The sequence below is a fragment of the Uloborus diversus genome, chromosome 2 (assembly GCF_026930045.1).
Source record: "Uloborus diversus isolate 005 chromosome 2, Udiv.v.3.1, whole genome shotgun sequence".
In the NCBI taxonomy this organism is placed as follows: domain Eukaryota; kingdom Metazoa; phylum Arthropoda; class Arachnida; order Araneae; family Uloboridae; genus Uloborus; species Uloborus diversus.
In genome coordinates this window covers 117,339,304-117,355,500 of record NC_072732.1, presented here as the reverse complement: position 1 = coordinate 117,355,500, position 16,197 = coordinate 117,339,304, and the positions used below count along the sequence as shown (strand labels likewise).

General features: G+C 34.4%; 1 protein-coding gene across 1 annotated transcript in view; it reads left to right on the top strand.

The window, feature by feature from the left end:
* LOC129217274 (microsomal glutathione S-transferase 3-like) overlaps positions 1-15,209 on the top strand; it is a 48,459-nt gene extending 33,250 nt beyond the window's left edge. Inside the window, exons 2-6 of the mRNA XM_054851544.1 lie at positions 18-151; positions 6,421-6,485; positions 12,109-12,166; positions 13,961-14,033; positions 15,031-15,209. Coding sequence (XP_054707519.1) covers positions 26-151; positions 6,421-6,485; positions 12,109-12,166; positions 13,961-14,033; positions 15,031-15,131 — 423 coding nt within the window. The 5' untranslated portion in view covers positions 18-25 and the 3' untranslated portion in view covers positions 15,132-15,209. The remainder of the gene's footprint in view (positions 1-17; positions 152-6,420; positions 6,486-12,108; positions 12,167-13,960; positions 14,034-15,030) is intronic.
* The last annotated feature ends 988 nt before the right edge of the window (positions 15,210-16,197 follow it).

Sequence of the window (16,197 nt, the reverse complement as noted above, 5' to 3'; positions counted from 1 at the left end):
TTTTTTCTCTTTTTCAGCTAAACCAATGGCGATTCCTTTGGCAATAGACGAGGATTATGGTTATGTCATTATAGTTGGCGTCTTAGGCGTCTTTTTTGGATGGCTCTTGGGTGTGAATGTGTTTTTTGCAAGAAGATACTTTGACATAAAGGTACGAAGTTTATTCTAATGCAGTATATGTCACCCGGACGACTAAAAAGAAAAATCTTGGTGGCTAGTTTTTTTCAGAACAATAATCTTTCGGAAGCCATATTGCATCGAATTTTCCCAAGAAATCTGAGAGTCATTTCATTTCAAATCAGGCAAGCAGGTATGAAAAGTGTCATAAGACCACCACCGATTAAAAAAAAAAAAAACTGTCCTCAGAGCCAGACTAACGTAAGTCTTATAATCGCTACTTTACGGCATAGAGGGAAAATATTTGCCTTATGCATACAAAAGGATAGAGCTTGCACTCTTTAAACCCTGGTGAATAATTGCAAAGAATTTTTTGTTACAGAATTACGTTCACAAGGCTCGATACAGGATTCTACATACAATGCACTAATAAAAGGAAAATCGCGATTTGTGGACTTATTCTTGTCTGGTTGTGAGATACAGAACTAAGGTACTGAGGGGGCATATGATTCATATAATTGTCACAAAACAAAATACCACAACGTCCTTAGGAGATATACTGTTCCCTCTAGAACTCACCTCATTGCTCATGAATTTGTTAACCAGACAACTACCCAAAACCTACAAATTTGTGTAGAAAATATGTTCAATCCTAACAACGTCAATAACTACTCCGAAACTTGACTTGGCCGCCCCAAAATGCAACCTGTTAGAACTAATGTGGGTTCATCTGGACAAGTGAATCGGAGACATAAATATTACAAGACAAGCTCATGTGCGAGACGTGATTCAATTCAGTTGGAATAGCATTGGATCCGAAGTTTTGGATAAATTGAAAATATGGGTGGCAGGGAACCGTTCTGAAGGTGAATACTTTGAAAAAGGGAAAATTAAAAAAAAAAAACATATGACCTTTATGTTTATCTACTTATTTATTTATTTATTTTTATATAAAATTACATTCATGTGAGAGTTTATTTCCTTTTGTATTTGTTGAAAAAACTGAAAGGCAAGGTAGTAGGGGGGCATACTACATTCCGTGGGAAATTTCGTGAGGAAATTGTGAGACCAACTTTAATATATTCCTTATGGTCTGTGTAACTACGCCTCACCGGGTGTTTTGCTTGAATTTGTGTCAGACGGCCTGTATGACGTCATCAATCCAAGATGGCGGCTTTAATGAGTTTTTGCAATTATGAGCTAATTTTTGGGTATTTTGTGATAATTTTCTGGTGAATTTATTTGATTAATATTCTATTCATCTTCTTATTACAAATTAAAAACAAAATATTTATTTTTTTGTTTATTAACTCATTTAAAAAGATGAATTTCTAATAAATCTTCTTTTTTCACTGTGGCTCTCAGAATTAGCTGTTTTAAAAGTATCTCGGGTGAACTTTCGCAGTTGAAAATACTTTTAATTTTCAGGCTAAGATCACTAAACATTAGTACAGTTGAGCCTCGTTAATTCGAACACGATTATAACGAATTACTGCTAAAGCGAACTGCATTTGCAATCCCCGTCCTTCTGTTGAAAATTACTTAACACACCTAAGACTATTGTTTTTCAGATAAAACGAGCTACTGTTGAGACAAATTCACTTTGAAGGTCCCTTTGAGTTCGTTTTACCGAGGTTTGACTGTATAATCGTTTGACAGAATTCTAATAACCTGTATACAACCTGACCCCCTAAACTCTTTGACCAGATATGAATATCGTACATTGGGGATGCTCTTAAGGAATTTGTAGGGAGAGTAGAAGAGAAAGCTTCTGCGTAGAGAAAGTATTGTTTCTCGGTTCGTTGGTGAATAATCTGCAAATCTTCAAGTACGGTTTTTTTTTTGTTCCTTAACCTATTTCTGCTGTTTTATTCACGATGTCTTCTATCCCAGAAACTCATTCACAAGTTTCTTTGCCTCCATCTTCAAAAAAAGCAAGGCTACAAATTAATTACAAACTGTGTACTTTTTATCATATTAATAAGAAGTGCCCATTAGTTAAATCCATTGGTTATGATAAAGTGTTAGAATGTTTCAATAAGAGAGTAGAATGGAATGACCAAGAGTATATACATTACTTACTGAACGATTAACGAATGGGACCATAGAAGAATTGAAAAATGAAAACCGCATCATGGCATGCAGGATGCTAAGAGAAGTGCACTCATAAAGCAAACATGAACAGAAGTAAGAGATTTCACGAAATGAATAAGAACAAACTATATTGTTCTACATCCATTCATGAAGACAATGTTGTAGGCTACACACAACGAGATCCAAAATTGTCGTTGGTAACAAGAATAAGTGTTTTTATAACAAGAATAAGTGTGTAACAAGAATAAGTGTGTAACCTCGGAAAAGGCGGTGTAAGAAAACCATTGGTGGCGATGAAAACAGATTCTGCAGGTCAGCAATTAAAAAAAGCCATTGAAATTTCCAAAAATGAAACTTTCAAAATTAAACTCAGTGACTGTGCAGATCTAGGAGACCCTCATGCAAAGAACATTTTACACCATAAATATTGCTGGAAAAAACATGTATTTAATGTTTTCCGAAAAAATTTCAATCCTGATGTAGTAACAAAGTCACAAGATATTATTTCTAATAAAGCAACAGACGTAGAATTCCTGTGTGCATTAAATGATTTTCTTGTTCAGAGAAATTACTACAATAGCAGACCTTGAAATGAATTATCAGTCTATTGCAAATATGACGCTATATTTAGTAATCCAAAAAGTGTAAATGAGTCGCAACGCGTATCTTTAAAGGAATATTACCCTATCTAAAGCAGAAAATTATTTTATAGACATTGGAAAAAACATGAGAACTATCTTTGAAGCTTCAAACATTTTACGCAAAGTAGTTTTATCTGATCAGAAATGGACATTTACAGGATCTTTTGGACAGAATCAGATAGTTGATGCCGTTCCAATTGAAGTTGATCAGTTTTTTAAATGGTGCCGCAACGGAAAATTCGAAATTAATTCTATTTCTAAGGTACAGGACAATATCATACTGAATAAAGCTAAAAGACTATCTCACATATTCAGGTATAAAATACTGTCTCCATACCAAGCATCGAAAGAAACTGTTTATGCCTTTGCAAGTTGGTGTTGGCCTTACTATGTACTCTGTTACCCGAAGCAAATATATAATTGATGTTTTACATAAACTAGGTGTTTCGATTGATTATGCTAAAGTTCTACGTTTAGAAACATAGATAGCAAATGGGTTAATAAGGCGCATGTATGATAGTGACGGGATGTATATTCCTCCTGATTTGAAAAAGGCAAGATTTTTATTTTGTGCTGCAGATAACATTGATTTCCTTGAAGACACATCTTATGGGAAGGGTACTTTGCATGGCATTGTAATGGTACTTTATCAACAGAAAAAAGACTCGGATAGACAAATTGCATGCAAAGACTAGTAAGCCCAAATGTTCAGCATATGGGGAAGCATTAAAAGATAAGAAAACACAAAGAGAGATACTAAGGGCATTATGACAGCATTAGGACCAGAAAAAACTCAAGGAATATTAGGACTCCATGCTCTATCAGGATGTGGTACAACAGGTTCACTTTCAAAGAAGTGAAACCATCTTTTTGAAAAATTTATAAGCTGGCAGACAAAAATACTCTTGATACTCTGAGTCATCTGGGGTCAACCGAAGAATTTAATGCAAATGATAAAGTTGCTATTGAAGAATTTATTTGCTCTTTGAACTATATGCCGCTGACCAAGATAACAGGTATTGGAGAACTTCGTTTGTTCATGTTTTCCAAGCAGTAGGCTCATAATGAAATTTTGCCTCCTACAAGAGCATCTTTGTCCTCATATATTTTAAGAGCGCATTATCAGATATTAGAGTGGCATCTTGCTGACCAGCAGCACCCGAATTCACCATCACCGTTAGTCTTCGGATGGGAAAAGAAAGACAACTTCTCTGCTTCTGTTATGTGTACTTTCTTGTGCATGTGAATCCATCTTGAAATTAGTTCGATGAAGCTGCGTAAAGGGCAAATGCATTGTTTCATGCAAATGCAAATCTTAAAACATTGCATGCACTGAACTTTGTAAGTGTGACAGTGATGAGGACTTATGTGAAAAGCAGTCAATAAAGCGATATTGATGACACTTTAAAAGTAAGACCTGTTTGTATACTTTTAAATCTATATTTTTGAATCAAAATCAGAGTTTAAATAATTTATTCATTACTTAAAGCACAAAAAATGTAAATAATAATATTGTCATTGCTTCTGACATTAAGTAACGGAAGTTTGAAATTTTTTCTACATTTAAAAAAAAAAAGCTTCTTATAACCCAAAAACACGTGTATGCAAATAATTTTACAGGTTTTTTGGAATAATAAATTTGATTTTTATCGTACAAGCTTTCCAAAATATTTTTAACTGCTATTGTTTACTAAAAAAGTTCATAAAATCTATATCGAAAGTCAAAAATAATAAAATAAATAATTTATTTTATACAGATAATTTGCTTTTAAATTTTTAATATAATAGTATAAAATATTAAATATTTAATAAAAGTTGAAAACATTTCTAATTTTGCCTTAAAAATAGTCAAAACCGAAAATTTTCATCAATATCTAGTGCAGCCGCCATCTTGGATTAATGACGTCACACAGACCGTCTGACACAAATTCAAGCAAAACACCCGGTTGGGCATAGTTATATAGGCCATAAGGAATGCATTAGAATTGGTCTCACAATTTCCTCACGAAATTTCCCACGGAGGGTCTTTTACCCTAAGTATGCAACTGGACTAAGGGAAATATTGAAATGTATGAGCAGTAGTGCATGGAAATAGTGCAATTTGTTGGATGATGAAATAAGTGCAAATGAATGCGTTTTTCTCTCCTCTAAATTCCTTACTTATTGAAGGTATGCATACTTCTTGAAAGGCAAGAGCAGTGGACGCCGGTTAATTGAATCAATGGTTAATTGAATCAGCCGCTTTAATGAATCAAATCGTCAAAAACAGAACAAAATCCAGCTTTGTTGAATCAGCCGCTTTATGGAATCAAAACTGTTTGGGACAAACTTGATTCATAAAAGCGGCGGCCACTGTAGTTAAAACACCATTCATAAATGCATTTATCCCATCGGAACAATAGCGGTATACTCTCTTCAGTTTCAGCAACAATCTCTAAAAGCGTTTTTGTGTGCGTGTAATACACAACTGGTCATTAAAATTGTTACACCAAGAAGAAATTGCCTGAATGAAGCTAAATTTTGCACACGTGATAGCAAAATTGACATTAGAAAGTGATAACAAAATGAAAGCAAATTGATCATTTATTGTCGGAAAAATCTTAAATGAATGGAGGTTTAAGTACCCTGTTAAAGCCACCTCTAGCGTGAATGTACGATGTACGAAGCAATACAATCGAGCATTGAGGCATGGCAGTCTTCTACGATATCCTACATCATCTCGTAAAGTTGCTGTAAACGTGCCACTCAATCGATCAAACTCCTACGCATGTGTTGGCATGCAGGACGGGGCTCCCAGGAGCCATTTTTAACATGACAATGCTCGGACACACACAACAAGGATGTCAAGGGACTTCCTCTTCCACATTATCACTTTCTCTGGTTTGCGCGATGCACTGATTTGTCACAAATCGAGCATATCTGGGATCACTTGAGACGGTAACTTGGAAAGCGTGTAAGTTTGATCGAATTAGTGGCGCGTTTACAGCAACTGTGGTACGAGAGGACGTAGGACATCGTACGAAACTGCTGTGCTCATTGCTCGACTGTATCGACTCTTACATTCACGCTACAGGTAGACGCAACAGGGTACTTAAACCTCCATTCATGCGGGATTTTTCCAGTAATAAATGATCATTTTGCTTTTGTTTTGTAATCGTTTTCTAGTGTCTATGTTGCCATCACGTGTACAAAAGTTTGTTTCATTCTGACAACTCCTTCTTGGTGTAGCAATTTTAATGACCAGTAGTGTATTTTGAATAAATGTTTTCGAAACTATTTGAAAGTTGCTCAGTGTTTCAAACTTATGCCATTAAGTTAACAAAAAAGGAAAACGTTTTATGGTCAGTTCTTAACCTTAAAAGAAAGATCATGCTTGAATTACAGGAGCAAAATATCAAATTAATTATACAAGCTCATTGTTTTCCTATTTTTCATCATGTAGGTTTGAAATTCTTTTGTCATAATCTCTAAACAAATTACATTTTTTGTTTTGATATTTATGCTCTTCAAACATGCATTTTCGTCATTTTTCAATTCATTCTTAAGTTCAATTTCTGTCTTATTTTAGTATCCTGTCATGTTCAGTGAAACGAATATGAAGTTCAATTGCATGCAGAGGGTCCATGGAAACTAGTAAGTTATGATTATTTTTACTCAAACAATATATTTTGCATAAACCACGCGTACAAAGAAAAAAAAAAGTCTGGAAAAAGAGGGAAATAAATCTGAAAGAGCAAGAAATCGCTTTAAGTAAGAAATCGCAGCTATCTTTTTCACAACCAAAGCTTTAATGTCTACTCTACGGTCATAGCGTAATATTGATAAACCAAGATCGTCTGGTTCAGCGATACTTAACTGGTGGTTTGGCGGACCGGAACCGTTCAGCAGAAAATTTGAAAAATTAATTTGAATTCTGATATTTTTAATTCAAATTATGTTTTTCGCAATCACGAGTTGCGACAGGACCCTACTCATTGGAGTTATTGTTTCAAGAAAGTGCTCCTGTCCAGGGTCGATCCTAGGGTGTCGGCCGCCCGTGTGCAAAGACCTAATGTACCGCCCCTCAAGAGTAATTTGCATATTTTGACTAATCTTTAACGTCTATATAAATTTTTCTTTAAATTTCTATGCCAAGTTCGAATTTAAAAGAGGGGGGGGGGGACAGGAGAATGATCTTATAAAAAGGAAGAATTTTTTTATAATAAGAAACTCCTTAGGTACAATTTATATCTTTGAAGAAAGTAATAGATACCAAGGTTTACTAGTCGTAAAAACGAATTTTATAGTCTTTCTTCGATGACATCAGAGAAGGGACGGAGGAAGGGGAAGCGTGGGGGGAGGTGTCAGGTGTTCAGGGGAGGAGGATTGCTCCAAGAAAATTATCGAAATTGGCGTATGAAAAATATTTTTAGTTAAACTTTAGTTGTGTTTGGTTACAAGAACAAAAGAGTCAAGTATGTTCAAAGTGCGTGAGAAATTTTCGTAATTGACGTCAAATATCGCAATTTTAGGAACTTTTTCGAGACTTTAGGTGAAAGTAATGTTGGCAGTTCTTTCCTAAAATTCTTTCAAAATTGAAATCAATTTCAAGCTGTTTCTTAAGACCGTAGCTTAGGAAGGATCGGCGTTCTTCCAGAAAAATCTCCAAAACTGAAATTTTAAACCCGCAATTTTGGGTTACCTTTGTTGACGATGCAAAGGGGAGGGAGGTTCAATCGTCTCCCATCGAAAGATTTCGAAATATAAGTTTAAAACGCAAATTTAGGCCGTCTTTGTTGACCGTAGGGGATCTGGCGGCTATCCTTCTGTAATTTCTCGGCACTATTTTTTCAAAAACCCGTTTTTCGCTAGATTTGTAAACAACAGGGAAAACGTGAAAATATCCGAACCAAAATAATTTTTCGGAACTGAAATCCATTATAGGCTATTTTTGGGAAGGAAGGATTTTGCAGCTCTTAAGCGGATATTTCCAAAATCGCAATTTTATATTATCTTTGGTGACGTTAACAAAACTGGGAAGCTTCTACGGATCTTTCGGATATATTTCAACATTAATATCTGAAAAATATAACTATAGACTTTTGTCCACCTCACTTCGACGATTGATGGATATGCCCTATAGCGCCGTAAAAAATTACATAAGCCTGGCAGTTCTCCTCCGGAATTCTTTAGAAATATAAGTCCTAAAATCGTATTTTAAGCATTGTTTGATAACGATGGGATTAACAGCTGGCGAGGTTTCAATGTGCCCTCACGAACTGTGTTTTTGAAACTGAAGTCAATTTCAGGCTAGTTTAGGCAGGAAGCTGTGGCTCCACGGAACCGTCTAAAACGAAATTTTTAGGCTATGTTTGATTAAGTTAAGGTGGAAGACGTGAATCAGAGACTTAATTGGGTCCTTAAGATCGATGGTTCAACCAGCAAAATCTTCCGGAAGTAAAGTCCTAGAAACGCAATTTTAAGCCTTCTTTAGTTTCGTCAAGGACGTCATGGCATCCTTTTGGATCTTCGTTTCGGAGCTACATTTAAATTTGCTTCCCGAGGCAAAGGCCCTGTCCTCCTACCTGATCTGAAACCGGGCAGTTCATTCAAGATGTTAATCAGAAAAATTGTCGTAAAGGGGGAAAAGTACAATATTTTAGTTCGTCATTCATATATGTTACTCTCAAGGGAGTCGCAATTTTCCACTTTCTCCCCACGCATCCACGATTGTTAAACACAGAAATTTGTTACATAGTTTGTTGTTTGAAATGCTTGCGAAAGTATCTAATCAGTATAGCTTTTTTTAATAAATAAAATATGTCTTCATTGTTTAGATCTGTAAAAGCTTGGGGGGGGGGGGGGGGGGAACATTAGTGGCCGCCCTCGGTGCTCCTTTTAGACGGTACCATTTCATGCTTCAGAAGGGGACCTTTCCCCTCCCTCGTATCCATGCCTGATTACCGGTTCTGTCACAAACTTTACAACCAAATGAAGCATGTGTGTTAAGAGTAGATATTAATGGACAATGAACCAATACAACGTTCCCTAACATTCTATTTTTCTTAAACTATGCTATGCTGTCGGGAAATCGACACATACTTTGTCAATTGAACATTTAAAAATCAGCATATTTATTCTGCTTATCATAAGTTAACTTGTGAGGAGTTCTTGAGGAATTTTGCTTGATTATGGGAACTATATGATGCGGCCTGCGGCCGCCCCTTGCTTTGGCCGCCCTTGTGCGGCGCACACTCTGCACACCTGCTAGGATCGGCTCTGCTCCTGTCCCCCCAAACCTGCCCCGTCTTCTGGGCGGTTACGTGTGTATAGTTGCGCGTGTGTGTGTGTGTGTGTGTGTGTAGGCGTGCGTGCATGTTTAGGCTTGTGTATGCATAGACTTGTGTATGCACGCAGGCGTGTGTGTGTGTACGTGTGAGCGTGCGTGTGTGTAGGACATGAACGACACCGACCAGGAGAAGCAGAGAATGGCCACGGCAGGAATTCCAGCAGAGATGAACCATGTTTTTTCATCTTTCTCTAAAAGCTGTACAGTACATTTATATTTTTTTTTTCTTTTCATTGTATATACATATAGTGTATTTATGATGTTTCTTATAAAAATCGTGATGTAGAAGGTCATATCCTTAAAGGAATTCCTGTAATAATTTTTTAAAACATTTGCCCTGCGGTCCATCTAACCCGGACTACATCGGGTGAGATAGACCATTTAAATGGGAGAGACAGACCACAATAAAATTATGAAATAATATACATGTATTATATTTACAATAAGTGTTTATTTTCACTACATGAGAATCAAATAAACATATGCATTACTATTTGAACTTTTACGTGAATAAAACTTACGTTGTTAGATTTATTTCTGTATCCAGTCACAGTCAGTCTTTCAGCTCATAATAGTATGAGGTATCTTAAGTTTTGCAGCTAATTCGTAAACCATATACCTGAGAGAATCTGTAGAATAAGAAAATCACAGAATGTGAATTTTTTGTATGTGTAAAACACAACTGTGTTGTCATTGCCACACCCAGATACCAATGACTGCACCACAACACCTTTGGTAAAGTTATGAGTTTTAATTCATATCTTTAAAGTAGTTTTATGAACACAGAAAGTTTTCGCCGCTTCATTCTCACCCATATTCTTTTCATCAATGGCATTAACAGCATTTTTCAAATTAACTTGGACATGGGTACCCATATGAAGGGGGGGGCAGTTGGGGGCTCAGCCCCCTCCCCCCTCAGAAATTTTAACTTCTTTGCATTTAGTACCTTTTTATTTGCAAAAATGTAAAAACATTTCTTCTTCAGTCGTTAATGAATAAGTTATTAAAAGTGTCAAGTTTTAATAACTCTAATCTGTACTGAAATCGGATTCTATGGGGAAAATATCCTGCTAAACCATGGTGAAAATATTTGTTTCTCCCCCTCCCCCTCTTTAAAAATTTGCATATGGGCACCCATGCGTGTGGAAGATCCTATTCTAATATATACGATTGGCATATTCTGAAAACAAAAAAAAAAAAAAAAAAAAAAAAAAAATACTACCCTTTAGTATTCTAAGTTCAGTTCTTTAAAAATCGATAGTTAAAAAAAATTCAAGGTTGTATAGTGTCCACCTCTCCCGATTGACTGGGTGAAAAGTACAATACCCTCTAATCCTTCACTGTGGATATCACGATGCTAATTTAGGTTATTAGGAAGCCAGCATGTACCCCCATTACAGCACCAAATGCAGATAGATTACATTTCATAAAAAAGATTAGACACTACAACTATGAAAAGGTAAAAAAATATTCAACTTACCAAAAGGAACAACGATTTTTAGCTGATTATGTTTTTTGAGGAGCAAACAGCAGCACGCTTACAAAACGCATTTTTGAACCTGAGATAGTTGCTCCATCTATTTATTGAAAGGCGCATTAACGAAATCCATCTCACACTGCGCAGCGATCCATCTCTCCTCTGGAACTACTCTATACGATATCGTAGCCAAAATCACTGATCGAGTAATGCTCTGACGTCACCAACAATGAAATTCGCTCCATAGACTGCGTGACGGCATTTTTTCATTATTGAAGCACCAAAAATTCAGCAAGTTATTTATAATTTCATAATATTTTTTGGCAAGGAATTGCTTTATTGTGACAAGGCTAAACTGGATCCGGTAACTTAACTGTTTTAATGGTAAGACTAACTTAAGGAGAATGAAGAAACGAAAACGTGGGCAACAATGAACGCAATCTACTGGAGTTCAGGGTCAATCCACTGGAGTTAGTGTTAAAATTTCAACGATCAAAATATCACTAAACAGGCAATTGCTTCGTTCAAATGTAGAAGCAATTTTCATCCGTCATACCTCGGCTGGCAATTTTCTAACTATAAGAATAATATCCTATACGACATCTTTTATGTTAATTTTGTGATTAGTTTTAGTACTTTTCTACGATTCTTCAGTTTGTTAATCACTTCTGTTTTAATTATTACAATGATTACTTATCTTGTTCTTAACATTTAAACACTTTTTGTAACAGTTCATTAACACCAAATAAGTTTCATTTACTTATTTATTAATTCATTTATTATTATTATTGTTATTATTATTATTGTTATGTTTGCAGAAAAGGAAGGAAAAAAACCCCCAGTCATTCACGTGTTTTTAACGGAAATGCAAGGGTTTGTTTTTCGGAAGAAAAAGGAAGAAAGTAAAGAAGAAAAAAAAAACATCTCTGGTCCGCGATTTTTTTATTTTTTTATTTTTTATTTTAAAGCTCTAGCCTGTCCGCTGGTTAAAAAAGGTTGAGAAACGCTGCTCTAGAATCTAGTTTTGTAAAGTGGAGGTGGAGTGTACAGTAGTCAGGTACATAATCAAATTATGCTGATTTAATGATTGGAACGAAAAGACAGCGACAAAGACTTCGTCGCCGTCGTCCCCAGATCAAAACCAACGAAATCGAAAGCTCGGTTATGACATCCTGAGATCGCAGTTTCACCCCTTTTGGTTAGTAACGAAAAGGGAAATCGTTCAGGGACACCCTCCAGGATTTTTTTTAAATTAAATTAAAAAACATGATACATTCTGATTACTTTATGCAATTATAGAATGATGAATCTTCAGTATCATTCTGATTGTTCTAGAGATCTAGTTTATTCTGCTATCATCATCATTGCTGTTATCAATTAATTGCTATTTTGTTTTGCTTTTACTTTATGAATAAACTTGAATACAAACTTTTCTTATTGACATTTTACAGTCTAGAAATGCTGCCTACCTTTCTAATTCTACTCTTTTGTGGAGGACTAGCTCATCCGGTAAGAAACTTGACTTTTTGACCATCATGACATGAAGATTATCATTTCTTTTTACAATCGATCATATTTCTGTTCTTTTAAGTAAATGCGTCTTTCACGTTTTATTTATTTATATATTTTTATTTATACTTATTTATTTTTCTGCTCTCTTTAGTTAAACTATTGCCATAGAGTTTAGCTTTCAAGTTCAATGTTCTTTTTTAAAATGTGTCGTTCTTTCGGATAAAAAAAAGAAAAGAGTCACCTGTTCTATTTGCAACTCCAGCGAATACGCTACCTTGCGGTGATTTACAAAATTAAAGAAAAGGTAAAACAATGCGTTCCACGTGCGTCTGTCGGTAAACATAGGCAGTTTGTTATGAGTAGTTATTACCGCAATCGATGTGTCTTAGATTGCTTTCAGAAAACAGAAATTGTTTCGTCTCTTAATAGTATTCTCGAGCTTCTCAAAATAATGTTAGTTTTCCTTATTTCATTCTAAAAAGTGAGTTGATTGAGAAATGAAACGGTGAAAGCGTAAACACAAGAAAACTCTGGATTAACAAACTTGGATAACGTTATACCAGGTAAAAATTTTTATTCTTTTGTGTGAATTTGTAAGAATATGGGGTTTTTTTTTTAATCTTAAATTAATTAAACTAACCATATTTTACAGCAGCATTTAGTTGGAATAGACAGTATGCAAAATATTTTCTTGAATATATTATTTTTGAACGAAATGAAAAATGTTTAACCGAGAAAGAATTTTTTTTATTGCTTTTATTCTCAGCTGAAATGTTTCGCCAAATTCGTTTTGGGTTATAGTTTTAGTATTGTGCGAGCTAAGTACCCTTGACGAGATTCCAAATGTCAGTTAAACATTTTTACTTTTCATCATGAGTGGAATAAAATGGTAGAAAGATTACAGAATTTGATAAGTAAAAAGAAATAATGGTAGATCAATTGAAAAGAAAACTACTACCATATATCCGTGAGAGTTTTGTTGATGATTTGCATAGCATGACATAATTAAATCATCGCTCAGAAATTAGAAAAATTTTAAATTAACCGATTCGGGAATTTGAGAAAAATAACTCAGCTACAAATGTAAAACAATTAGCGCTAGCCAAGCAAGGCAAAGAAGTATCATCTTCTTTTGATAATAATTCGTAATGTAATATAATTAAATTTTCTAGCATTAATTGTTATTTTTGTCAGGCCACATTTATTATTTACTTTTATCAAGAATTGATAAATATCGAATTCAACATCATGGCTGCTTAGAACTACGAAGTACGTAATTTGCATTAATTTCTAACGTTTAGTAATGATTCTTGAATTTTCATTTCTTTCTACGTGGGCCAGAATATCAACAAGACTTTGAAAATTAATTTTAAAAGAATAAAGCGAAAAAATCATGCTTACGAACAAAATTTACTAGGCATTTTCTACGCTACGGGATGCGTTTGCTTACCTTTTTCATCCGCCATTAGACAGTGGCTGCCGTGTACCCTATAGTTTATTGGAGTTGCGAATGGCATCACTGGTGCATTTTATTTGAACTCCCCAAAAACCTGAAGCTAAATAAAAGTTCTCAAAACAGATTTTTTTTTCTTTAGTACGTTATTATTAACACCAACAATAAAGGTTTTTGATGTCATGTATTAAATGCTAGTTTTAACTGATGATATGAATATTTTGCTCAGGCGTAACAAGTAAGCAAGAAAAACTTTATGGTTAATTTATGGTCTATAAAAGTGTACTTCTGTGAAAAAAACTAGAATTGTTCTGATTTTTTTTTTTTGTGTCCCTTAGCTAAATTGTGCCATTGCTGGGGTAGTGTACTTACTTGGAAGATTGGTCTACTCAATAGGATACAGCAGTGGAAGTAAGCCAAAACTGCAATTGTAACTTTCCTTAATTACCTCACAATCAAGCAATCGCTAATAATATAGGTTCTTAACATTTGGATGCTGAATCCACGGCTTTCAGGCCGTATTCGTCTTGAATTTTAAAGCTGTGCTGCCAGTGTATTATAGCTGGCATGAGTGTTGAACAAAAAAAATACGAGATCTATTTGAAAAGCATCCTACCTTCTTCTTCTTTTTTTTTTTTTTTTTTTGAAGAAACCTGATGGATACGAATAAATGCACCTTCATTAACTCACCTTGAACTTTTGTGCGAAAGAGGGAATTTTTTTCCCTTTTGTTTCCGAGTCTTTGAATTAAAAACCTTTGACTCCGACTTTGACTCTTTTACCTCAAAATATGATTGACTGCGACTTCGGAGTCCTTTATGTTTCTGACATAAATTTATGCGTAGACGTTTTTTTTTATAATGAAAATTATTTCTTTAAACTGATATTTTATTTTATTTTTTATTTTTTAATTTATTTTTGAAAGTACATTTACTCATTTTTTTAAATATTGTTTTGGCGACACGAGGAAAAACAAACGATTTTTTTTTTTTGATACAATGTATTTATTTCAATAAACTTATTATTTTTAATTGTTTTTTTTTCTTTTTAAATGCAATTAAATATTGTTTTTAATGGAAAAAAATATATTAGCTGCTTTTTTTTAAGGTGCCACTACATTATTTTTTCGTTTATTTGTTTTTTACGAATATATTTCTTCAGATGAGCAAGGCATGTTTTATTTCTAAAAAAGAGCTTAATATGTTAAAAAGTTACGTTTGAAATCATTTGCGATTTTAGCTAATTTTGAGAATATTGATCAGATACTAGAAAGTCAATCTTGGTATACGGGAAAGTAGGCTCGTTTAGTTCTGGACAGAAATTCTTGTGCTTTGTATAAATGTAAATGTAATATTGCTTTTGCGTGAAATGTTACTTATTTTGTAACGATAAAATTCTTTATTTGTAGATCCCAACGGAAGACTTTTTGGGCTTTTCTACTACTTTGGTCTCATCTATCTTCTTTACAGTTCATTAGAATTGGCGGTGAGACTTCTTCGGTGGATCTGAGATAGAGAGAGAGAGAGAGAGAAATTAGTGTTACTTGCTATGTATATTTTTCGTTTCAATAAATATAATTTATTTTTATTTTGCTCTTTTTTTAGTGTGTAAGTGTTATAAAATAGCATTTCATTTAAATTTTAAATAACACTGTATAACACGATTTCTGTTTCTGGGTAATTAATATCATTTTCACTTGGTACTATCCTAAAAATATGAAAAAACTTCATTTTCTTGCGAAAACATTGATTTTTGTGGTCAGAACCATAGATAAATGGTTAGTCTATAGTCAGAACAAGGAAATGTTAAAGTTTGAGTGAAAGGTACGAATTCTCGGGTTTTTCCTTATTTGAAGACAAAACTAGTATGTTGTGGCCATCACGAAACTTTCTTCTATATCTTTCTTATAATTCTAATCCCTCCCCATGCTTAACGAGAAAGCAATATTCCAAACAAAATAAAAATTACACACGCCATAACTTGACGACCCTCTTAATTCCTGATTTATCTCAAAAGCAAAGCAAAGAATGAAATTTGAAAATTATTTTAAAAGCCTTGCTTAAAATAATTACAAACATTTATTTGTTAACAAAGTCAAGATCGCAACAGTTAAAAATTTCAAATCATTTTGAGATAATATTTCCGATCATTTCCATGCAATTAAACTCACGAGATAAACGCAGACGACAGTCTATTACGATTTATTTTTCTTATTATTGCAATTATAAAGCTATTTTTATTCACACAAATTAAAAATGAATTTGAATTTTGTCATCTTGAATTCAAATTATGTTTTTCGCAATCACGAGTGTGTGTTTGTATGTGTGTGTGTGAGGAAGGGGTATGTGTATGTGTGTAGGCATGTGTGTTTCTGTCTGTGTGCAGTCATGAGTGTGTGGGTAGTTGTGTGTATGAGTGTTTGTGTGCGTGGGGGCAGGGTATGTGTATGTGTGTAAGCATATGTGTTTGTGTCTGTGTGCAGGCATGAATGTGTGGGCAGTTGTGTGTATTTGTGTATATGTGTAGGTGTCTGTATGCATGCGTGTGTATGTGTTTGTGTATGTGTGTAGGGGTA